The sequence below is a fragment of the Enoplosus armatus genome, chromosome 16 (assembly GCF_043641665.1).
Source record: "Enoplosus armatus isolate fEnoArm2 chromosome 16, fEnoArm2.hap1, whole genome shotgun sequence".
Taxonomy (NCBI): domain Eukaryota; kingdom Metazoa; phylum Chordata; class Actinopteri; order Centrarchiformes; family Enoplosidae; genus Enoplosus; species Enoplosus armatus.
The window spans coordinates 11,079,289-11,105,272 of NC_092195.1; the positions used below are offsets into that span (position 1 = coordinate 11,079,289).

At 41.6% G+C, this 25,984-nt stretch overlaps 2 protein-coding genes across 4 annotated transcripts in view; one reads left to right on the plus strand and one right to left on the minus strand.

The window, feature by feature from the left end:
- The first annotated feature begins 5,030 nt into the window (after positions 1-5,030).
- klhl38a (kelch-like family member 38a) lies at positions 5,031-7,449 on the plus strand. The gene is made up of 3 exons (XM_070922245.1): positions 5,031-6,386; positions 6,514-6,619; positions 7,160-7,449. The coding sequence occupies exons 1-3, from the start codon at positions 5,031-5,033 to the stop codon at positions 7,447-7,449; spliced, it is 1,752 nt and encodes a 583-aa protein (XP_070778346.1).
- Positions 7,450-11,607: 4,158 nt separating this feature from the next.
- Positions 11,608-25,984, minus strand: part of spire1a (spire-type actin nucleation factor 1a) — a 28,243-nt gene continuing 13,866 nt past the window's right edge. Inside the window, exons 3-18 of one of the 3 annotated variants that reach the window (XM_070921306.1) lie at positions 25,597-25,869; positions 23,614-23,739; positions 21,340-21,414; positions 21,064-21,228; positions 20,744-20,830; positions 20,123-20,252; positions 18,271-18,318; positions 17,841-17,995; positions 17,261-17,342; positions 16,981-17,123; positions 15,172-15,201; positions 14,074-14,211; positions 13,892-13,962; positions 13,372-13,399; positions 13,042-13,205; positions 11,608-12,936 (exon numbers count right to left, since the gene is read on the minus strand). In XM_070921306.1, the coding sequence (XP_070777407.1) occupies positions 12,669-12,936; positions 13,042-13,205; positions 13,372-13,399; positions 13,892-13,962; positions 14,074-14,211; positions 15,172-15,201; positions 16,981-17,123; positions 17,261-17,342; positions 17,841-17,995; positions 18,271-18,318; positions 20,123-20,252; positions 20,744-20,830; positions 21,064-21,228; positions 21,340-21,414; positions 23,614-23,739; positions 25,597-25,869 (1,983 nt within the window). In that variant the 3' untranslated portion in view covers positions 11,608-12,668. The remainder of the gene's footprint in view (positions 12,937-13,041; positions 13,206-13,371; positions 13,400-13,891; positions 13,963-14,073; positions 14,212-15,171; positions 15,202-16,980; positions 17,124-17,260; positions 17,343-17,840; positions 17,996-18,270; positions 18,319-20,122; positions 20,253-20,743; positions 20,831-21,063; positions 21,229-21,339; positions 21,415-23,613; positions 23,740-25,596; positions 25,870-25,984) is intronic. The other 2 variants (XM_070921308.1, XM_070921309.1) reach the window with 2 other exon arrangements.

Genomic DNA, 25,984 nt, shown 5'->3' on the forward strand with positions numbered 1-25,984 from the left:
CGCTTCACAGGCTCAGAGGAATAAGACTTTGGATACACAGACGATATAAGATCAATTTGTTGTTGGTTTTAGTCTTTTCATGGGATTTGTTGACAAAAAGACAAACATAAAAGATTTATCATTTAACTTCCCGTTTCTCCCACACTACTTTATGTGTACAGTTGGTCTATGCTGCATAATATTAACCTGGCCCCCATTTTACTGTGTTGCAATTTGATTAAACGCAGATTAATTTAGGAATGCAACATGTAAGCACAACATGTAAATGACTGAGGTCCTAAAACTAGATTTTGACAGGAACACTCTTCAAGACAACAAGTCAAAAACATAGAACCCACCTTAAGGCCATTAGCATTTTAGTTGTTTAGGTGCATATTTCTTGACAAACCTTCTGTCAGATTCACACAAATGGGGCATTCAGGTTCATGGAGTTCTGGGTCCTCTGGGTAGTGTGATGTAAGAGTAGGATGTATGCAATTTTAAATCACGATTTCTCAGTCCATTTTGGACCTGTAAAGTGTTAGTCTTGGCCCTCACACTATGCATCAATGTGGCATACTTGTATTCTGTTTTCGAGAGCATGTAGGAATTTCCAATTTATATAGAACTTGATAATATGGAAATTATGATTCAAACCTTTCAAGTTCAAGGTCAGGTTTATCTTTATTTCCTCACTGACAAAACATTCAAAACATGAAAAGCATCAAGAAAAACAAAAAGTAACTGAATTAAGTGTATCAAAGCATCAAAAATAATACAAAATAATAAATATCAGTCTTAGAAATCACTTGAGATCCTGTTTACATATCAGTTGATCCCACATGGTGTACTGTTCCCAAGGCTGAGGGGCTCTCAAATAAATGCTGCGAAATGGCTTTAAAATATTGTGGGGTGGTCTGCTACTTTAGAATAAAATTGAATGGATAATGAGAATGGTGCCTGATCATGCTCTTATATATAATATATATTTATATGTCATATTTATCATGCATTCTTACCATCATAAAACCTCATGTTTGCTATTTCTTCATGGTGGAAATTCAGAAATTTGTTTATCATTTGGCTTTTCAAATTACTTCCAATAAATCAGATTTTAAAAATTGTGCAAAATCAAGATTTACTGCAGCACACTTTCAGTCCTGAGCTTTGTCGGTAGATTTAAATAAAAGTCCCCAAAGCCATCATTAGTTTTTCTGCAGTAGGAATATCACTGGATCAAGAAAGTGAGATTTTAAGCCAGTAAAATGAATTATAAGTGGACCTGTATTTTTTTAAGAAGCTGGTCTTTATCAGATTTTCAGCCTCTCCCCTGAAGGAGTCTGTCGTACACACCATGACTTATGAGTTGTAACAGAGTGTAGGATTTCACTATGTGACAAAGTCCACCAAAGCTTGCATGTCATGATGTCTGACTTGCTGACAGCTCATTTTCTTGCAGCTATGTCATTCAATCTGTCCATATGTAACTCCAGTTCCTTGTCATGTGCTATTAAACAAACATGGCAATATTTCATCTCACCGCCTCAGGAGCTGCAAGGAGCACAAGTACGAGAGGGGCTGAAGACAAGGCGATGAGGTGGGCGAGATAAAGAAATGACAACTTAGAGATATCAATTTAAAAGCCTCAGAACCATATCTGTCTCTGGAAAGTATGAGTGGAAACATGAGGTCATGACATGAAAGGAGAATATATTTCATTTCTCTTTTAATCTATCCCATCAGTGACTTCCAATAATGTTACAAGAGATTCTGTCCAGATTCATTTTTATCTTTCAGTGTGAGAGTTGTTCTACTGTATCGCTGTTTCCCAGCCTTTAACCTCGTGACCCCTTAAAATGAAGCAATATCTGTTTCAGTGTGGACATGAGCTGCTAGCAGTTGTCCTTCTCAGACTGTTTAATTTGAAGGATTTTTAGAGGCCTGAAGAGATGAAGGTGTCCAGTATTCGACAAAGACGCTAAATTTGAAAAATAAGTCAGAATGTTTTTTTATTTTACATACATAATTTTGTTATCATAACATGGTTAAACATCACCATCGTATCAAGGCATTTTTGTCTGTAAATAAATCCTTAAAAAATATTTTAAAAAGAGAGAAAGCTACAGTTACAGAGTAATTTCAGTTTCCAATAGAAAGCAACTTGTTTCAAGGATTTTTTAGATACTTGAATCAAACATTGAAATATTCTCACTACACTGGCAGATTTTCTTCCACAGTTATAATCCCTAAGATTTTCATGAAATCAGTTTTTGATACTGTATATCTATTTATATCTATGTTCGATATTTCTTAGCAATATCTATTCACTGTATTTACATTCTGTAGTTACTCTCTATATAGTAGTTTTTATTGTTAGTGGCGGAGTCTGCAACTCCTTCCCTGGATTCAAATACGCACAAGGGATTCACAGGAAACGATGAATGTAGCATTATTGTAATTTTACCCTACTGATATCAGCTTCACTGTTTCCCCTCCGCTCTCTTTAATGCCGTATCAGAGTTGTATTAAGTTACTGCTAATGCAAACCGAACATTTCCCCCAGCTGCCACCTTAAAGTTCACCTTAAAAGTGTTCAACTGGCAAAACACTTATCTTGGGGACCCCATGGTGAGTCCCCCAAGTTGGGAACCACAATGTTATACTGTAGTTTTCCCTTTTAATTGGGTAGGGTTTTTTGAATGGACTATCACTAACCTTAAAATATGGATTATCAAACTAGATTTCATTAGGCCAAATATGCCACTGAGACCGCAGTACATACATCTCCACTACATCCAGGATTGGGGGTAATAGGTGCTATATGACAACGTGACACACACATTACTAACTGACACCTTAAACAGGTGAGCAGTAGTAGTAGTAAAAGTAGTCGTCTCCAGTTGTGCATACTCATGAACCAACACACAGAAACACCACCACATCTTGAGGCACACTGAGCCCAGTTCTTACAGCTGTTTCTCCTGATCAAGCCGGCCCATCAGCGCTGCTCTATATTTACCTTCATCCTGGGTTACACACATGAGGGAGGAGGAGGAGGGGAAGATTTCAACAGCACAGGAAGATGGACAAGGGTTAGCAGCTCGGGGACACTTTGATTAAACACCAGCCTGGGTGGGCTCGATGGCTGAGTCAGGACCCTGTGATGATTCTCCCTCCCCTGGCTATTGTAAACGCTCTCTCCACTGGACCCTGGCAGAGCTGTTAAGCCGGCAAGTGGGTACCAAACAGCTCTGTGTCACATGAGAGGCCTGGCTGGAGTCACAGTGGCCTGGGATACTATTCTTAGCAGCAGGAATGTACACAGTGGCCTCATGGCGAGCTCCACAGCGCCTAACTGGAGAGCCTCGTCGTTTCTGTGTGTCATGCTCCCTTTCTCTCCCTGACTACACTACCCACTCGCTCTCTGGATAATGTTTTGGTTCTCTTTTGATTTGAACTGATATTTTGATCTGACCAGACCGACCAGACATTTTGGATATTATTGATTTTCTGAGGGCAGGAGGTAAGGATTCACTGAGTCACAGATGTTGCTGATGAACTGGTAACAGGTTCATCAGTTTCTCTCAAACTGTTCAATTTTCTCAGCAATAGCCTCAGTATCTGCTTCAATTATATCTTCTTCTAATTCATTTTCAGATTTAAGGGAGTCAGACACAGCTAATATAATCCAGATGTGCCACATGTATTATTACAGAATAATTATTACTAGAAAATGTTGTGTTGATAATATATTTATAAATAAGCTTTTGCTTCTTGGTTACAGTATTGGGAGTATATATAGGAGTATAATATGTCACAAAAGAGCACACAAAGCCATATTGGTTACATGACAAATGTTCAGAAACGTTATAGAAAGTATCCTAAGTGATTGAATATAATTTATACATGCGTGTGACTCACTTTCTGATGCAATTTATCATAAGGAGCTCTTGGTCTCCACCGGCAGGTCTTGTTTAAGATCTGAGGGGAAAACTGGCATTTCATAATATACAATGATCAGAGATCAAACACATCAGACAGGCCGAGGCCCCGTAAGTGGGAGTAAATCAGTAGCTGTCGTGGGGGTGATTAGAAGACTTAGAGTTGCTAATAGCGCAATGACATTCCCGCTCTTTAAACGGCAGGATCACCACAAACCCTCCGGCCAGGGAGAGACAGACTGAGACTATGAGAGAGGAGGAATATGATGGAGGAAATACAGAACATATAAAAAATAGCAACAGAGATAGCGAGGGAGAGAGAGGTCCAGGGAGAGAAATTCAGAGGGATGGAGAGAAAACACAGATGGTCTGTTGACACAGTTCTGTTCATGTTAGCAGTGATGGGCTGCTTGATAAGGGGGATGTGGCCTAATGCTTGATACATCAAGATAATTTAGAAGGGGTAAAAATAGAAATCTGTGAGACAGTAATTGCCACATCAAGGATTGCTGCTCGTGTTTTAAGAGTTTGAGATTGGGCTAATAAATGAAAGGGTTTGCTAGCAGTCAGAATTTCAATGAATTCTACGTTCCTTGAAAGCACTATGCATTATACACAATTTAAAGTAAAGTTTAAATTGTGTATAATGCATAGTGCTTTCAAAGTTTACCTGTGTGGATGAAACACCAGCTTTCGCCAAGGAAATGTGTGATGAAGCAAAAAGCTGCCAGGACAAGGTGTGCCACCTCAGTTTCACAAGCAAAGTAGCCAATGAGATATTATGTGTCATTTAGTGAAATTTACACGAGAGAGTATGCACAGGTATGCAGATTTATTACATTTGGACAGAGCCAGGCTAGCTTTTCCCCCATTTCCCCAGTCTCTGTGCTAAGCTAAGCTAACTGTGTCCTGGCAGTTGGTATAGATCTTCTCCTCTAACTCTCAGCAAGAACGTCAATAAGCTTAGTTCCTAAAATGTCAAACTAATTCCTTTAATGGAGGTTGTCATAGTTTCATATAGCTGTGTAATGTCAGTGTAATGTCATCATGCAATGTCTTTTCAATGGAACAGAAAACACTATGATCACGGAGTCTCTCTTTTCCCACAGAATGGCCTGTCGACCACGAGAAGTTTTCTTTTTCAAAGACTCAGAACTTCCCACCCACCTACTTGCCCAGCTCAACATCCTCCGGCAGGAGCGTATCCTGACAGACGTCCTGCTCTGCACGGAGCACCAGGAGATCCCCTGCCACAGGAACGTCCTGGTGTCCAGCAGCCCATACTTCCGCGCCATGTTCTGCAGCAACTTCCTGGAGAGCAGTCAGGCCCGAGTGAATCTGAAGGGAATCTCTTCAAATGTCCTCACTGGCATCGTGGACTATGTCTACACAGGCTGCATCACTATCACCATGGAGATTGTGCTCCCACTCATGCAGGCAGCGTCCATGCTTCACTATGGAGGTCTCTTTGAGGCCTGCTCCATGTTCCTCCGGGAGCAGCTGAGTCCAGAAAACTGTCTGAGCATGATACGACTCTCTGAGATCCTTCACTGTGAGAGTTTGAGGGACAGGGCAAAGGAGATGGCTGTGAGGTGTTTCTCTGATGTAGCTGCTACAGAGGACTTCTGTGAGTTGTCTCTTCCTGAGCTCATGTGTTACCTCGAAGATGACCGACTTTGTGCAGAGGAGGAGCAAGTGTTTGAGACCCTCCTGGCATGGATCCACCATGACCCGTTCTCACGACGCGGTGCAATCCATGATCTCTTCAAGAAGGTCCGTCTTCGCTACATCCATCCAACTTACCTCTTCCAGTTTATTGCCAATGACCCACTGGTGCAGTCCTCCACCCTCTGTACTGAGATAATCGAGTCAGTGCGCCGCCTCATGCTTACAGTCAGCACCAAGTGTAGCCGAGAGCTCAAGCCCCTTTGGACCACACCACGACGTTACACCTGCAGGGAAACACTGGTGGTGGTCGGAGGACGCAAAAACAATGAACAAACCTCAAGAGAAGCCCTACTTTATGACGAAAGGACTCACCGTTGGCAGTGGTTGGCCAAGCTCCCTCTGCGGCTCTACAAAGCTGCATATGTGTGTATTCATAGCATCCTCTATGTGCTTGGCGGACTCAGCCTCTGCATGACATCAGGTGACAGCTCAGTCAGCGCCACAGTTTACACACTCTCCCTCAAGACCAACCAGTGGCGGACTGCTGAGCCCATGTTGGAGCCACGATACGCCCACCAAAGTGTTTCCTATCTGCACTTTATTTTTGTGTTAGGAGGCATTGGGGTGGACAAGAGAATCTCGCAATCTGTAGAGAGATATAACAGTATGTTTAATCAATGGGAGGCCATGGCACCTATGCCCACAGCGGTGCTGCATCCAGCTGTTGCCGCCAGTGATCAGAGGATCTATGTTTTCGGAGGGGAGGATGCCATGCAGAATCCAGTTCAGCTGATTCAGGTAGATAATAATAGACTTCTCATCTCACGACCAATTCCTATATTGCTGTCACTCAAATACAGACATGGCCCTTAAACAGAGTTCATTTTCAGTATTTGGTTGGCTTTTTGTTGATGTCTGTGAACAGGTGTATCACATCTCTCGCAACTTGTGGTCCAGGCTGGAGACAAGGACGGTGAAAAACGTTTGTGCTCCGGCTGCTGTCATTGAAGACAAGATCTACATCATAGGAGGTGAGCTCAATGAATGGTTGCCAAATAATTTGTTGTTGTTCACTCTGTCTGTGGCTCTCAGCCCCAAGCCCATTGTTTCCTACTGAAGGTGTAAATCTTAAAAGAATATATATATTTTCATTTTTAAAAAAGGCTCAGTAACTTCAGTAACTTTTCCTAAAACAGCTGGGAACTGTTGTTTTTAGGAAACATCACTCAAACAGAAATAAACAGTGCATTTTTTGGAACTATTTTCAGCTGCAGATCAATACACTTTTGGTGCTCTACAAAGTATTTCCAGCAGCATGGCAATGTAAGTGGGAGTGACTCAAAATAAACTACAGTTCCCATGGTCATTGAAATGAAAGAACAGGTCTCCCAGTGCAATGGTGCGGCTCAGTGATGTGTTTGTAATAGTTTACTGACAACACTGCAGCTCTATGGCACAGAGGAATAAGCTAAATCCAGCTTTGGATACACAAACAATACTTGTTGTCAATTCATTGTTGGCAAGAATATCAAATATCACCAGACTTATGAAAATGAAAATCTAATTTCCAGGATACACCAGGCGAATGATTGCCTACGACACCAAAGCCAACAAATTCGTCAAATGTGAGAACCTAAAGGAGCGACGGATGCATCACAGCGCTACAGTGATCAACAACAAGCTCTATGTCACCGGTGGACGCATCCTGAACGGCCAAGATGTCATTGAGGACTCGGACTGCTTCGAGTGTTATGACCCGAAGACAGATCTTTGGACCTCGAAAGGTTCTTTGCCATACAAGCTGTTTGACCACGGCTCCCTGCCGCTAGTCTGTGTTTCCAACAGACCCAACCCACCGTGATCCATCATCGAATGCTTTGCTACATGGTCATCCCCTCCCCTTTGCCATGATTTATTGGCCTCTAACTACTCAAATGAGAAACCATTTCAAACTGACTGCATTCCCTCACGCAGCTCAGTCTCTGCTGCAATTTAGCAGCACGTTAGGCCAGGCTGGCTTTCATCTGAATCAAAGGAGAGCTCAGCTGACGAGCAGAGGTGTCACTTCTAAGGCACCTGGGGTCGAACCGAACTGAGAACCCAAGAGATGACAAGAGGCAGACATACTTACACAGCAAGCAGCTGTTCTGACACATGTGCAATCCAAAAAGCTCTTTCCGCAGATGGCTGCACTTGTTTGATGGTAACTGAAAGTGTTAATGCTTTCATTTCCCTAATATTTATATACAGCATATCACTGCCTGGCAACTGCAGTTGACTTCCCTGTAACAATTAAATATATAAGGAATTACACGTCTGGCTGCTTGCTAACTCTGTGAGATCTGCTTGTCTTGTAAAACTGAAAATGACAGAGCAGAGGGCTAATGAATTTGCACTTCGTAGAAAATACATTCCTCCTTGACCCACATGCTTCTATCAGAGTGCACTAGTCTATCATGTTTGCTGAAATGTTGATGAGAAGCACATTTGTACTTAATGAAATGATCTGGGCCAACGTTATTCCAGTTGAGCTGGCTTGATTCATGACCGAGAATTGTTCCTGCAACCCCCAACTAAGCATGTTCTGTGTTGTTTCAACATATGCAGTGTATGTATGTAGTGTATGAAGTGATATGAAGAATAAAGATGTGACATTTTAGATCAATTGAATCACTGTAAACATAAAGATTTGAGTAGTTCAGTGGTGGTTTACTTCTAATTTCACCATGTACAATGAAGAAAATGGCTTCGCAGGCAGCTATGTTAATGTAAGGACATGTGAGGGCAAGTGCATTGTAGGGATGCAGTGACCTGCTAAAGGCAACTATGACTGGAAATAGTGATGGGGAGATTTTCGGGGTTTGCAAATAATCAAAGAGAACAAAAGCTGTAACTTATCGGAGGAAGATGGAAGACAATGAGACTGTGGAACCTCTCTTTTCCACCACTGTTGCTTCTGTCTTGGCCCTGTAACCCTCTTGACCACACTGTTGTGCTCCAGCTGCTGGCCTTGGCAACAATTGCCATGACAACCCTATTATCACCCCGTTGGATCATCTATGGCATGCAACCCTGTAGTGAGTATCTATTTAAGATTGCATCACTGATCAGCTGCATGGTGCATAATGTGTTGCTGCTACTTGCACAATTGACTTTCTCTTGCGTTTTTGTTTTTCTTTAAAATGTTTCCTACTGTATAACATACTTATATTTTGGATATTGATTCCCCTGTTTGTGACTTGGTTTATAAAGGAACTGTTATTTATGTATATGTATGTGGTGATACCGCAAAGAAAATCCAATTTCTAATTCATTGCTTTGAATTTCTCTGCACAGAATGTTCTCTAGAATGTTTTCCGTTATGGACAGCGGTACATATTTTGTTATTGTTTCATTGGAGTGCCTTTGGTTGAACTTGGTGCAGATTTAAATGGTTCTCTATTTGTCTGCGGACTGGCTGAGTCATGTTCCCTTCATACTCAAGGGAACATTGTTGACACGGACACAGAAACATGTTCACTGGCTATCAGGTGACACATTTGTTCTCCATACATCATTAAGTGTCACTGCAACATCCCCCAAAATACTGCTTAACTTATGATAGAAAGTTAAAGCAGTTTATCTGGCATGAAATTAATACTTTATGCTTTATGTTACATTATGACTGACATGACCAAACCATTCAATCATCATCACCATCATGCCACATTCTTATCATAAAGAGCGTCTGGCTAAAGGAGCTCCAAGTGTAGGCTAAATATCTAGTTCCGCCGCCCCCCCCCCCCCCCTCTGAGAGGCTCACTGTTTGTATGGTATGGCCTACTTGTATGCGGCCCTCCGCTGAAGTTGACCTTAGGGGAAGAGATGCGGGATCAGATTTCACTCTTACATTTGAATCCCTGCCCATTAGTGGGGAAACACTGAAACTTGCACACTCCACATTAGCACGCCCAGACTGTCATTGAGTTAAATAGCTCCTTGTTAGCCTGGTCACTCTGAATGTCTCACAATAGCCCTCTGTGTGTGTGTGGATTCAACAGCTGATGCCTTATCAAATTATTATCAAGACACATAGACAGGACAGCAGAATGTCTTACCTCAAACCTAAAAGTTTTAACCCATCAACAAAGACCATTCTGAATAGTTTACCATCAGATCAGTCAGATGTCACATCGACTCAGTTAGCCAGAGCGGCATTTCCAAACAACACCCTGTGAAACTTTTTTCATTGAGCTGCTGCTAAATACACAACCTATTCAGACTGTTTATTGACTGTGTGTTTGCTTGCAGTCTTTCCATAGAAACCAGTGTGTGAGGGTCACCCTTCAGGGAGGCTGTGGCCTGGCAGGTTATTTTCAGTGTCTGTTACTAACCCATCAAGGGATAGCATTTCATTGCTAGCCTATTCTGTGTGTGTGTGTGTGTGTGTGTGTGTGTGTGTGTGTACATACACACATACGTCAATTGTGGTTAGAAGAACTATATGCATATATAAGAGCCACCAGTATAAATCTTACATTACATAAATAAAATGGAATAATCCATCAGGTTTTACACAATATGTGTACTACCGTGTAACCTGAGGGTGAAGAAATGTCATGTAGAATATAACCTCAAATCAATCAGTGACATCCATTTCTCCTCCTTAGTTAAGATCTCAATGACTGGAAAAATACAGGTGAGTTTATTTTCTTGTTTGAAAGAAAGAAACTACAACATCCACCTGCTTGAAGTAGTTTTAATTGATGGGTTTCCCTGCTGCGTCACATGAGAGGGCCTATTGCGCCTATTGCCAGTCTGTAACTTAACCCAGTGTGTTAATGTGATGGACCGGGGGATTAAGAAGGTTTACACCTACGCAGCTAAAAGGTGGAGTAGAAATGTTAAGAGACTCTGCCTTTTTCTTTCACATGAGTCCTACTAAGACCAGATACATCACCGCTTTGATTTGGTGCAAGCTATGACCAAAAGGTAACTTTCAGTACTCTGAAAATTCACTTAATTCTTGAGGCTACAAAGCTAGATGACATGTACAGTAGCATTTTAGTGAAAATAAGCTACAGAATCAATATATTTTAAAATGTGCATGGTTTATTTTTAATTTATTTTAATACTGGAGTAATACCACTTTTTTTTTTTTTTAAAAGAAAAGAAAAATCAAGAGACAGTTTGCAAAGACAGTGTTTGCATGACTCTGTTATGTTACTCAATCAGCATAATCAGATGCATCAATTCTGAATATGGCAAAGTGATGGAATTTAAAAATGCCTGCAATACACACCTTTCACCACCTGATGTCCCCAAGACCACAGAGTGAGGTGAAGTGCAACAGAAAGATTTCCTTTCAATGTACCTCCATCGCCCTCTGCCGTCTGACATGACTTTGCACTCTGTAACAGTGCATTTTTAACACCAGGCTTTTACATTCTGTAAAAGGATCATTGCCTCAAACGAAAGAATCATGATGATTTTATTGTAATTTCTTTGATAAAAACAAACTGATCACAGTACAGCATGCATACATTCCTTACAGGAGGTCTAAAATAAAACTGGTCAGATGTCATTATTTAACAGGCTGGTTAGGCTTCATCTTCATTTGGTTATAATTGTCACTAAACACACTATATGAACGTGTGTGTGTGTGTGTGTGTGTGTGTGTGTGTTTTGAAAGGGACTAAAAGTTCATAAAGCATATTCAATGACAGTTATACACTTAAAAATGCCCACATTCAATTAAATGGAGTGTTTTGTTTTGTTTTAGCCATTATTTCATTCTTACAAACAACTTGCAGCCATTCACAGACTCACAACTTTCATTCATGAGGAAATGGCACTATCAACCCCCAAGAGATGAAAAACAAAAGATTTTAATCATTAATATTAATTAAGACAAAAACCCAACATAAACAATAAATTGGTCCAATAAAAGTGCAATTTGCGATTTAGAGGACTATCTTAACACTGAGGAGTTTATAAACTATACAATAGAAATAAAATCTTAATATTACATTGACACAAACATAATAACAGTAATAATAAAGGTTTCAAAAGAAGAATTTCAAATAAAGAAACTCCAGAGGCAGAAATCTTAAAAACATGGTAAAATTATACTTCTACTTTGTTGAGTTTTTTATATTAAATTTAAATTTGGAACAATTAAGATATACAGCATTTACACATCCGCAACCCTACATTTCTGTGCTTCTATTGCCCAGCTTGGAACATGGAAGGGCGAGAAACCCTAAAATGTCTCCCATTGAGTTTATCACACATATGTACAATAGGTCCACAACTACAAAAAGGCATTCAAAGAAAGAAATTACATTTTGGCACCAGGCACAGAATTGAATATACATTAAAACTAATAGCTAAAACCCACCGAGAAAAATAATCGGACTATTGTCGCCCCTCAGCGTGTCGTCCCTACAACATGAGAGAACAGTAAATATGCATTTAAACTGGCTAAAAAATGAATGATGTAACATTTGGCATAATTGTTGCTGGAAGAATAAGAGAGGGGGCAGGGGAGAGGCAGAGGTCTACCCCAACAGACCTGACAGCAGGATCTACAGTGCATTTCTGTCAAAAGACAATCTGTTGTCCTTCCTGAGTGCTAGAAGTAAACAGGAACTGGAAAACGTATTCATAGCTAAGATTAGGGACGGGCCTTTATGCTATCTACATGTTATCACTGCCCCTTTGGGCTTTCTGTATCATCTCCCGCTCTCATGTCAAATATACATTCTCTTACCTGGTAGCGACATCAGCAGCTCAATGTATCCACCCACCGTGTCCTGAATTATCACTGACTTATAGAAACATGGCTCTCCTTTGTTATCTGGCAGCTACTGTCGAGTCCTGACCTGTCATGACCAATCAGAGCATACCAACTTTTCCTGAGACCGGGTAAGGTATAAGAACCTTTACTAACTTTGGGGTGGGATGGACTGGCTTCATCGTCACAGTGAACCAGTCCATGTCAAAACTAGACTAACAGGATTATTTTTTCTTCTTTTTCTTCATTGAATAACTAAGCTCTGGGAGAGACGTGAACAAAAGTGCACAAGGCAGTCCCACTTTCTACACCTCGTTGATGGTGCGCTCAGAGGGCCTGAAGTTCACAGAGTTAGACGATGACATGTAGAAGGACTGGGTTTTGCGATTAAGGCGGGCTCGCTTGGTGGCCACGCACAGGCTGCGCTTGCTGGAGGAGATGATCTCAGTGATGAACTTTTTGCAGTCTACGCAGATCTCCATGGTGACCCAGTCCTCAGTAAGCTCCTTGGGCAGCTCTGGCTCGTCCTCTGACCGGCCATCTTTGCTGCCACTACTGCTGTGCTTAGAGAACCTGAGGACGGAAAGAAATAATGAACAGCTAATCTGATAAAGCATGACATTTCTACCATAGGTTTTCATTATATAAAGAAGAAACAGGAGTTGTATTGTAACATACTTGTAAACACTTCTGCGTAGGCTGTGTCGGCTATGTCCAGACCCAAATGGGTGCTTTTCTGGCTCAGCAGGGGCAGACGCTCCACTTGGCTCTTCTTTAGCCACAGCACTGGGGCCCAAAGAATAGATGGGCATGGTGGAGTAGGGCTTAGAAGGCAGCCGCATCTGAGGTTAAACAAAATGGTTACAAAATAAATAAATAAATAAATAAATAAATACAAAACTGCTCATACATGCGGTTGGTGTTCATAGAGGTGCCAACATGTCAAGAAGGTCAACAGATTCCAAAGTGAAAGTTCAAAAGTGTGTTAAATATTAGTCAGCCTCCTACCTTTTTAGAGCACTGGGAACACACGGGCCTGGAGACGATAAAAATTAACTGTTTAGTTGAACATTACTGAACAGATGCTATACTTAAAGAGTACTCTACCGATTTAGCATTGCACTATAACATTGTTGGACAGTTTAAAACAAAAAGGATAAAAATTGATGCAGCAGAACCAGAGATATCATCTTTTCTATTTCATGCATTCTTCTTCCTTGTCAAAACCTGCATTATCCATAATGCAACACGGCCGCAGACAGGTGGGTCGGAGATTCGGGTGCATTATGCTAATAGCGGCTAATGTAGCCTCGCGCTGCTTCCCTCAAGCAGAGATGAGGAGCGGGCTACAGGGGTCTGGTAAGCCTTTCAAGATTTTCAAACTTGTAGTCTGACGCTGGAAACGTATCAGACATATGCTTCCCACATATGCAATAGTACTCCAACATCTGTAAACAGACTTTAAAGTATAACATTTGTGGAGTTCCCCTATAAGACGAGTATTTCTAGTAATAGTGATTGAATTTACCTTTTGCAGAACTGGCAGGTGTAGGACCAGGTGAAGAGAGAGAACCTCTTGGTCCGACATGAGAAGCAAAGCTAGAATGGAGAGCATGAGGTGAAGAAGGGACACAGAATCTGTTGTATTTAAATGCTGACTGAGGAAAAATTATTACTCCAACGACAAAAACTCAAACACGTGGCGTCTACCTTTCCTTTCTTCAGAGCGGTGTAGATGTCTTTGTACTGCTGAAACTTCTCCAGCTCAGCCTTGACCAGAACCTGTCTGATGTGCATCACCTCCTCCACCGTCAGAGCCAGACACTCCACTGGGTAACAGAACTCCTCCTGGACGAAAAAAAAAAACACACATCAACAAACTACACTCACATATACAGATAAGGAAACAGATAACCCGAAACAGCGCAGCAGCAAGAAGTGATGGCTTCTGCTGCCGATGAGACGAACACCATGTGAATGTGGCCAAATGCACAATTCAAGCAATACAGTGACACCCACTGCACACCACCGAACCAAAAGACCAAGCATGCGATGAGATGGTGAAAACACCAGGTCTTCTTCCTCTATGAACCACAAACGATGCTTCCGCTGACATGAACAGAAATACAGAGCATGCTGGTGATGCAACATAACCGTCATGTTGGTGGTCCACATCAGTTTACTACAATTATTGTTTACTTTATTCCTGACCACAGATCCATATTAAAAACACTCAAAAACTGCTTCTACATGGAGAAGTCAGCCAGCTCAACATGGTGGATTTCTTTTTTTGCACCACATGTTTATGTTTTTTAGTCAATGGACCTACACTATGACGGTTTTCCACATGAACCAATTTGTGGACCCCCATCATGGTGCACGTTGCTGCCAGACGATTTGTGACATCGCTGGGAGGCTATTCAACACTTTCAACAAACTCATCCATCTTTTGTCTCAACTTGATAGCTTAATGCACCCAGAGTCAAACTACACAGAAGTGAAAATTGCTCAGGGAACTTCTTCACCAATCATTTACACTCATTGTCCTTTGGTTAGCTTGGATTAGAAAATGTGAGCTGTAAATGTTTACAGATCATTCCTCAACTTCTGTCCATTTTCTTTTTAAACTTCCCTGAGATATTTTCAGCATGCGGCGGATCTCCCATTCACACAAATGGTCATGACACAAGGCCCCCATTCATTTAAAAACAAGTCTATTGGATTATACGGCTTTCTAGATGGGTTCCCCACACAGAGTTATGTGCCTTTGATGATACAATTTGATGATAGGCAGTAGCAGTGACATACCGTGCCCTGAGCACCACTGGCGGCTTCCAGCTGACCAGCAGACAGAGGGAACAGAACATTCAAACAGGAACTTATATTCCAACAAGCTACTCACATGCAGAACACTTAATAAAAAAAAAAAAAGAACTACGTGAATCTAGTAAAAGATGTTTTGAGAGGCAAACTTTGTCTTCCATTTTGTTCTTATAACAAATGTTTACTGCAGTTCATACATTATTTCACAAACATCTCTACTTGCATGAGCTCATATCATCAATTAACTGTTACTTTATCCAACATGTGGCATGAAATTTAATTCCATTAACAGCAGAAGTTCATAACAGGAAGTCCCGTGACAGAAAAATCATCCTTCTCTAAAAAGGAGAAGAGTTCACTGAGAGGACAGCCTTCATCATCTCATGGTATCATTCTTTCTGCTCCATCATAGACACCAAGGATCACAGCTGGTGTCTACTGATGGTGCAGATCATTACACATCCCTGCTTCCTGTGTCTCCCCTAATCTGTCCCACTCTTTTTCTACTTTTCTACTGCTCCAATATAGAAGAAATGCCATTACGAAGCTAAATGTAAAAATGGGCTGATGGTGATGGACAGACAGAAGGTTGACCAAGTTACCTTGGCGCTGGGATCCTCCATCAGCTGCAGCATTATATATAAAATAGTCAAGTAAGCAAGTAAGTCTTTGGGATAAGTCAGTGGACCAGTGTAAACATTTTAATGAGACATAACATGAGTACCAGAAAGGGAGGGGGAACTGCAACAAGGATCTTACTGTTTTACATCTACTAGAAAAGCTCAACTCAGAGTAGCTATGTGAAAGGTAGAGCATGTTAGAGCATGAATCAAAGACAAGAGAGAGGAAAGGAAAAGAAACATGGCTTCTGGTAAAATAAATTACTCTTTGATTTTATCATGAAAAGGATGACTAGAAAACTGTAAATGTGTAGCTTTTGATAACCTCAATCTGTCACAAAGAAGTTTAAATATTGTCTTTTTAAGAGGCAAGACAGGATGTAATCATTCACATCAAAGGCATAAAGGAAAAGTGATAAAACAAGTTACTATTAATAAATTATGCCATTGCTTTTAAAGTGAATCATCAGCAATATCCCAAGTAATAAACTCAACACGGTTTTACATTATTTACATTACATATGACCAGTGGTACTCAATGCTAACTCTTCCTCTGGATCGCCTTTAAAATAGCAACAAAAGGTAAATGGTCACTAATTTCAAGAAAAAGACAACGTGAAAGTGTAAAACTGTCCCCAGGAGAGCCGTCTCCTCCAGGGTTTTAAGTGCATTTCTTCTAATCTGGATGATCATCTGGTGGTTATAACTCAGGCCTCTGGTTTGGCGCCAGAGGTCTGCCTTTAAACTAGCAAGTGGCGAGAATGAACCAATTCCATCTAAATGCCCTTCATACAGCGGCCTGTCCTGTGGTTTCAATTACATCCATCAACCTCACTAGAATCATACAACCGGCAGAGTTACTCAGAGGACCAATGACCTCATAGCAAACAAATGAGCAGTCACAGGACGGGAGTAAATTCAACAGATACATATTATATATATTTGTTATTCTACAAACTCTGCAGTTCACATGTGCTTGTACTTAACCACTTTTTACTTGTTTAGCAAATTCTCCTTTTCATTTAGTCATACCAATAAGGAACGTGATATACCTTCTTAGTTTAATCATCTAATGTGCAGTAAGTGTATTTATCAACCTTAGAGGCTTCATTCATTAGTTTTATAACAGCCTTGATAAATAATCCAATAGAAAGAGCTTTTATAGTCGACATACCAAAGACTTGGAGCTCTGTCTGGACGGAGGCGCAAAGGGGTGGACACTGGTGGGGGCCTCCTTCTCGATGGAGTGCCGCCTCTGTGGAGACTGACGCTTGTCTGGCTGTGGGGTGGCAGAGACGGGCAGGAAGTTTGGAGGAGCTGAAGACACGGGACGAAAAAGAAGAACACATGAAAAGACTGCTAAAGAGTGAACATTATGAAGATATGACAACTTCAGTGTCGTGGTCAACTAGCAGAATGTACTATATTACAATATGCTCCAGGTGAGCTCTTACCCTTCTTCCCTACAACAGACTCGGGTGACGTGTCCTCCAACAAAGATGTGGACATACTGGAGCTGCTACGTGTGGGCTCCTCCTGTCAAGAGGATTACATATTAAGTCACCTGATACTGATAGTTTTAAATTACTTTGAATATTGCGCGGCAAAACAAAATCCAGTCCAATTTCCCTAAGAAATATTAAACAAGTTGGTCATCTTTTGAAAGCCTGTTTAAATAAGCCAAATTATGTATGCCCGGTTTACATGTTTAAAACACTTCGTTAATAATCTTTGGGCTGATTTACATCTTTAGAAAAAAACAAATACACATAATTGACTTATAGAAACGTGTAAACCATTATTGCCAAGTGTCATTTTTCTTGTGGAAACATGGATACTAAGTTGTAAGATACTGCATCAACATTTTTCAAGCGACTAAATTGGAATATGACTTGACACAGTGTGGGCAATAGCCCGGTTGTGCAATTAAACCATTTAGATTTTCTCCATCAATTCACTTGGTAAAGAAGTTGTAACATTAAGGGGAAGATCATATTATGAGCCCAGCCAATAAGAGTCAGATATCTAGCTTACGTCAGATTCGGAGCTGTCCAGCTCAGCCAGCGTGGGCGCTCTGAGCAGCCTCTTCCTCTGGCTGAGGGGCTGCAGTCCACCTTGAGTGGGTCCTGTGGGGCCACTGGCCAGAGACTGGGTGCTGACAGCCAACTTCCTGAGTGCATCAGGAGTGTCTGCGGGTGAAAGACACAATTTTGTATTACAAGTGAACCATAAATTTGCATAACCTTGTCTCCTTATCTTAACAGCTGGCCATCATGCCTCCTGTGTAAACTATGGGTGTCATTGTATTGTGACTGTAGGATACCACAGAGTCAGTATACGCAGACCACATGGTGACCAATATGAGCCCCAGCCATAAATGTATGTTACGGACTCATCAATCATTTCATCTAAATGAAGGAAACCGGCTTCATACCCAGAAGACCTTGCTTCATGAGTGTTTTACCTGAGCTGCGGAACAAGTCCTGAGGAGTGCTGATGCTTTTCCCTGCACCTGTAGAGGAATTAAGGGAATATGACCTTCAGTAGGGCCACACAAACACACACACACATATTATCATTTCCATCCCTAACATCAGACTGATACCACAGGGAGGACAACAAGCATCTGTCAGACCAGTTGCGAATTGCAGGGATGCTGTGGAGTTGTGGGCTACACTCACAAATATGTTGTGCATAAGGGACGGGTAAGTGAAGGGAAGTGCCAGGGAAGCAGAGAAAGACAATGAGTGCGGCCACAGTGCAAAAGGTTACTCCCGTACAACCATCTGGATTATGGTCATCCTGTGAAACTGTCATCTGCCATGCAACTTTTTATGTGGAGGTAGGCCGCTGACACCAGTGTTATGTAATGTTTCATATTCCACAGTGAGAGCGGATTAGGGTGACAAGCAGGGCAGACTGGCTGCAGAGGCAGAGTGATGATCTGTAATCTCACCCTACTGGCTCTGGCTCAACGGCTATCAGGCCGCAGCTAGTCCCTGTGAGTAACTACCACATCCAGGGAACGCTGTTGAACTTATCATTCATAACATGCCTAAAATATAGAAACTCTGCCTTGTATGTTTTTCACTCTCAGCAAACACGTTGCAAAGGTGAATGAAAACCAAGGTGACCATTTCACACAGTCTGAGATTAGGTTGCACTGTGTTGACCCATTTCTTTCTCAGGTACAGCATCTCTATCACAACAGCCAGTAAGTGACAGTGTGTCATACGAGGGTGAAATAATAAAGAGGGTGTGTGTGTTTAAATCAGGTGCTAACCCTAAAATAGCCTGGAATGAAACACGAGGTGCAACAATAGGAACACAATAGGTGACATGAAACTTTACCTGATGAGTCAAAACTGTACGACATGCTAAGAGGTCGTATGACTGACAGATATGCCCATGTTTGGAAAAAAAAAAGGAGATGAAGGAAATAGGAGACAAAGAAATCCACGAGTTAAAATGGATGGTGAAGTCGATGACTCATCCAAGTTTAAAAAAACATTCGCAAAAATAGACAGTTTCTGAATAAATCTAAGATTATAAGGACCGTATTATTTTTAGCAACAGTTTCAGAGAACTTCCATATGTATGATTATGCAACAACTGCTCCGTAACCCTCCAAAATCCCCTTACAAAAGGCGTCTTGTGTAAACTGCATAGAAGCACTGTATGGTATAGACTCTCAAAATATATGCTATATCCAATTGGCCAATTAGGACGACTGCATACCAAAAGGATTATCTACCTCCTGTGTACTGCTTGCTTTTATAAAAAGTAACCACAAAGTGCAGCATTACATACTGGACTTATATCAACAGGAATGTCAATTAAGTTCAAACCAGAGAACATTTGTCTGTAACCACAAGAGTCACATTAGCAGTTTGAAGGTTAAACTTGATTCTATAACCATATATTACATAAGATAGCTTGCATGAATTATGCCTCCTGCAGAAGTCACAGCCAGCACCTATCGCATGAGTGTGTACATACTGTACACGGCTGCAGACAAAGTGATCTCTGCTTAAACACTCGGTCACGTCTGATTAAGTGAACAGATCACTGTAGGAAGAGGGTTGTTAGAGTAATCATGATGGATGTGGTTAATAATGATTAAGTCATGGTTAATGGTTTCTGTCCTGTTAGGCTCATAAAAAGCAGCCATGCAGTAAGTTAACAGTCATACTCTCACTGATGAGAAACAAATCAAGAAGAAACAAAAAGGTTTAGTTTGATAGTTTGAACAAAACGTCCAATAAATAGTGTCAGTTATGCCCAGGAGAGTGTTTGTGGAACTGTCAGCGGCTTACCCAGGCGGCTTCGGCGGATCATGTCCGGTGAGACCGGCCTGAGCTTCCTTTCAGATTTGATGCCCTCCAGCAGTCGCTCGTGGAGGCTCCGGGGACGTGGCGGGTGGGGTTTGAGTTTACGGGCTGAGACCTGTCATGACAACCACACAAGTGAGCACTCGACTGCTATCACCGTGGAAACCGAAGTGAGATTTTTTTTTCCCCCTCACACCTCCGCAGAAAGAGGGCATGAAGTCGTAATTGCATGAAGTCGTCTAGCGATTCTGTTCGGGGGTTGCGTTAATAAAGTGATAAACTTTGACTGACATGCATGTGACATCATGTTTCCCATCATTCACACCCTGTCATCTGACATCTGCTGTGAATGCCAGTGTACGAGTCTAACAACTGACAACTAAATATTGATTGCACTGACTGACTAAGCGCTAATTGACTTTTCAGGACCAGCTTGAATATGGGCAGTCATTATCATATCAGTCATGCTCTAAATGCTGCCAACCTGAAATTTCACTCTGATGAAAATACATGACATATCAGTACTGCATAGTGAATACTGTATTGTGCAACAATGGGGAACATATCATCCGACAGATTACTGGCACCATGTTGTGTACTACTCACAGGGTTGAGAGGTGGTCGCGACCGGATGAATTCAAGAATGATCTCATGTGCGCTCTTCTTTAATCTTGGCGGGATGTCTCCATTCACCTGGAATGACATTGTTAAATTTGATGTGGATCAAAAAAATAAACTGAACTGAAAAAGTTTTCCGCAGTGGGAAGTTACCATGAAACAGCCACCTGATCAACATTTCAAAGACAATGAAGATATGCGGCTTATTAAATGTAGCAAAACAAGTGGTAAAGAAAAACAATCATCTCATTGTAATATTTTGGGCGTGGCTTATTCCAAACAGAGAAAATAGCTAGTAAAATCCTTACCATGACTTTCCGCAGCTTGTAGCGTTTGGAGCGGATGTCGTCCATCAGCATTTCATACGGTGTGAGCTGGTATTCGATGGGAAGAGGGTTGTACTGACGCTCCTGAACCTTCTTCAACTTGACGCCATCGCGAAGATCTCGCATCACCTGCACCCAGAACCGGGCCTGGTGGGGACAAAAGAAATGTGATAAACGCTGTTGTTATGTAAATACCAACACGTGGTTCCAGAGTTAAATCTAGTGGTGTGTGGTGTAGTAAGTAGATATTCTTGTTACCCAATCTGCGTTTTGCAACTCATCGAGGTCTTTAACGGGTTCCTCCCGAGTCTCACCTTCCATTCTTCGAAGGTTCTGGCCAAGAAAAGAGAGACAGGCAAAAAAAATAGAGAATGTCATGATATTAAATTGGTGTACCACTGCATTCATTCACAGCACTGGCTGAAATTAAGTTGAGGTCACTGGCAAACTGCCCATATTGTCATAGCAGTCTGGTTAATTAATCAATGGATGTTGTTTCACATGAACACATCGATGTCTGTCTCATCCTACATTGACAGTGTTGCAGAGGTAAAAGAAGCCAATAGTCAACTAATGGCTGCCATTAATGTCTGCCTGCTCTGGGTGACTAGTTCAAATGTCAAACTGGGTAAGGTTAAGGATCGCCCTCCTTGTTGACATCTCCAATACGTGCATCCTTTTTCCATTTACTTTACTGCAAATCAGCTGCATGTGGCAACTGAAGATACTGTAAACATGTACTCTGCTGTCACATCATCCTTTCAGTTGATATGTTTCTTTGCTGAAGGGATGACTGAGCGAAGACGAACAAAGCAGCTGCCCAGATTGAATGCAGGGACAGGGTGTTGTTCTGGTAGCTCCACTATACTTTTACATTTCCCTCAATCATAAACTCGCAGAGAGAAAGCCTAAAGGCTCCTCTGCTGACAGCTGTTTTTCTTCTTATCATTGACATCTTTTCATCCACACCCCTGTCTACTGCTGAAACACATTCCTTCTTCCTAATCTTTTTTCTGCTGATCTGACCTTCTAATATCAAAATGCATTTCTGCTGCCAATTCATCTTCCACCTTTTGTTACCCAGGACTCCTTCCTTTTTTTTAAAACCATGACAACATTTAACTTGCCGCTCACTTGACACCCTTCACAACAAATGATGGTTTTAGTTCATTTCTAGAAAAGACGTAGGGAATCCAACGAGACGAAGCTGATAGACACTGACAGGGAAGAGAAAAACAACACCAGTGAGAAACTGAAAGAAAGACTCACTGACTAACCTCCTAATTTGTAAGCATGTGTGTTGTGGTACTGTGTATGGTTACTCATTAGCAACAATCCGTAGACATTCAGTGCTACAAGAAGTGCAAAGCGCTCCCTATAGCCTGGCGGTCCCCTCCTGTAAGCTCCTTAAATTACTGTAATAAGGTTAAACTTGATTCTATAACCATACATTACATAAGATTGTTTGCATGAATCATGTCACAGCCAGCACCTATCGCATGAGTGTGTACATACTGTACAGTAAAGCTGTCTGACAAGCTATAGAATAAGTCATGTGGCTACATCTTTAGATCTCAACTCAATGAGGGAACTCAAAAGGTGTGCTAATAATAGTACAAGAATTTCATTTGATGTCCATCTGGGTCTGCTCAAGCTGCTTATGACATCTTCCATGGTTTATTTCTTTACTGGTACTTTGTCATGCTAACAATTTTCAATTAATGATTGTAATTAAAAAGAGTGAATTCCAATTGTTTGTACAGTGTGTTAAAAGTCCAAAACATTCTGTCTCTATGACACACAAGCTCTATTGGGAATACCTCACTGATCATAGTCAATTACACCAGCACCAATACTCCATGTACAGAAATAAGTCTGACAATAAGCTAGTACACCGACATAAGAAACCAGATGCCAGATCACGTCCATGTAGAGTTAAGTCATGCCAAACGATGTTGAGTGCTCAATTGGCGGAAGAGGGGTCAGACAGGGACACCCACACAGTCTCAATCCTTCTGGGCCATTACCACTTTGTGGGCTGTTTTGTTGCTATTGTGCAGTTTCTGGGCACCACTTCTTTTCCCAGCGTTAGAAAGCCTGTTGGCCTGACAGATCCTAATTCAACCAATTTAATTCTACACAGTGAATCCACATACCAGGGAGCAGAGTGGTAAACCCCAGGGACAAGAGAGGTTTGGTACTTTCTCATATCCTCTTATCTGTTCTGTGCCTCCAAGCACAAGTTTCCCCATCACATTCAGTTTCTCTCCTATTGTGAGAGCATGACTCATGGAGAAAATTACTTTAAATGACTCTGGGAATATGGATGAGTGACAATTATTAAAAAGTGAGAGTTTCTGAACCTGAAATAGGTTTCAGGTGACTTCATAAGTTTATTATCAATTGCTATGGTTAAAAAATGATGATTCAAGTGGGTGAGCAGGCGACATCGTTTGGGTTTTTGCTCGACTGTGACTCATCCTCAGCAGACTTATCAAGAACTTGCAGATGTCACATGCTAGACTTTCTTACCTCCTTGGCACTCTTGATCTTATCCAGAAAGGTGCATAGTTCCCTGGTCTCGGTATAAAGAGCACGACACACAGCCTGGTAATGGTTGGGGGCGTCCGATGGGCTGGGCAGGTGGGAAGAACATAGCTATAGAGGAGAAAAGGGAAGGAATGAGTTATATATACTGGTACTTATTGAATAATCATTCATTAAACATGGCCAACATTAAGCAGTTTACCATGTTCACCATCTTAGTTCAGTGTGTTAGCATGCTAACATTACACTAATTAGCACTAAACACAAAGTACAGCTGAGGCTGGAATGTCATTAGTTTTTTAAAGGCTATTTGGTCAAATCAAAATTTTCGCCTGATGATGCCGCTAGATCGAAAATGGAAATGGAACACCCAAGTTATTAAATATCATCCATTCATAAAAAAACAAAAGTGTCAGAGTGCCTCATGGTGGCGCTATAGAAAACATCAGGGGATCACTAAAGTCAGTAGGCTTCACCATATGGAGAAAACAAAAACAGGCCAACATTGTCATCCATAGAACCATGCTGCTAGCGTGGCTGAAAACTATGTAAAGCAGAACCATCGACAGCCTGAACCTGATTGTCCAGTCAGAGCAACATTATCTGACTAGCATCACATGTGCACCACTTAAAGCTCTGACTCTCATGGTATTTGAATGCGATTGTAATGATAATAAAGGCTGCCTGCCACAGTAATGGATGAGCTGTCAAATTATCTCCAGTGACACAAAAGGAGGGAACCAGACCAATGACATATTTTCATGTTCTCCTGATGGGCTGGGATAGCCACAGGAATGTCTGACACAGCAAAAAGTGTCTTCTTCCTCATTCACTGAAGGGAAATTCACAGGTAAAATGACACCTGAGCTGTGAGAGTCTTTACTAGCGTGCTTAAAATACCGCTGCGTTGGTGGTTTCCACTGTTTGTGCTAAAAACAATCTATACACACAAAACAAGCACAAAACTTAATTTACTACACAAAATGTAGATTAACTACGCAACTTTGAGAAATTACGACAGATTATGCCAATGTCACAGTTTGGAGATTTGGTGTTAAATTGATGGCCTCTTCTGTGTGAAATGATGAGCGATAATTAACATTGAGTTGAGTGGACTACAATCTAAACTCCAGATTGACAGGTTTGGTAAGATGGCAGCTCATGTAGCCACTCTTCAGTTCACCCCATTTCACTAAAGCAATGAGGAAACCCATTCAGCACATTCAACCTCTAACTGTGCCCGTCTTAGTGGGATGCTTCACTAGCAAGTCCTGTCATCTTTTGTCAGCTCCTCGTCTCTCTGAACCCTCGCCGACCCAACCTACCTCTGCCTGACAGAGCAGCAGAGTACAAGTAAAGGAAGGAGGTCAGTCAGGAATGTGCATTATCTAATCGAGCCATGTCATACCAACATATTGCAGTTTACACTCAAGAGAATGATTGTTGGAGGAATTAGGAGCCAGGCGAGAGACGCACTGGGCGCAAACAGACCTTACATTTGTGCTTATTACATGGGAGGAACGGGCTGTGAAAGTTTCTAAGCCTATTCCCCAAATACCAGTGTGTTTACATGGCTATAATTACCAGTCACATATTCAGAAGCTACTTGGGGAATTTACAGCGTGACGGCTCCCATCAGGGGAATTTGTGTTGTGAGCTGGAATGATGATGGTGTGTGTGTGGATGCACTGCTCTGTTAACAGACCTGATGTAAAAAATGTGGGAAAATGTGCAAACATCAAAGCAATTGTTAAACACATGTGGGATAAAGGAAGAACTATTCAAAGCAACAATCTGCACATTTAATACGCTTACAATATCATCAATAATTTGCTGCGCCATTTCTATCAGTCTTCATCAGCCACCCCTCAAACCATGACTGACTGAAACGTTGCAGTAAATTATTAAGAGTTGTTAGAAGTATTGTGTGAGTGTGAGAGCATTCACGAATTCCCCCCAACAACCTACCGTGATGATGTCTCGATAGGCTGGGACGCTGCTGTCTGAGCGGGTGGTGGTGGTAGCAGAGTCGGGCTCCTCTTCCTCCTCCCCTTCCTCACACTCATCCTCCTCCTCTGTGGCTTCGTAGCCCTCATCAGGACAGGGGTCACTCTCCGTTTTCTCCGTGTTGGTCATCATGTCGATCAGGTGCTCCAGCGGTGGGCTGAGCTCCCGCTCCTCGTTTTCTTTGAGGCCATAGTCCAGAGCTTTGTAGATCATGACACCCAGCGAGTCAATAATCTGTGGGACAATGGACAAATTATTACTCTGCACTGGAAAATAAACCAGTTTTATAGGCTTTGGTCCCCGGCTAAAATAGTTTCTTTCAATTGAGTTTCTAAAGGGAAAAAAAATG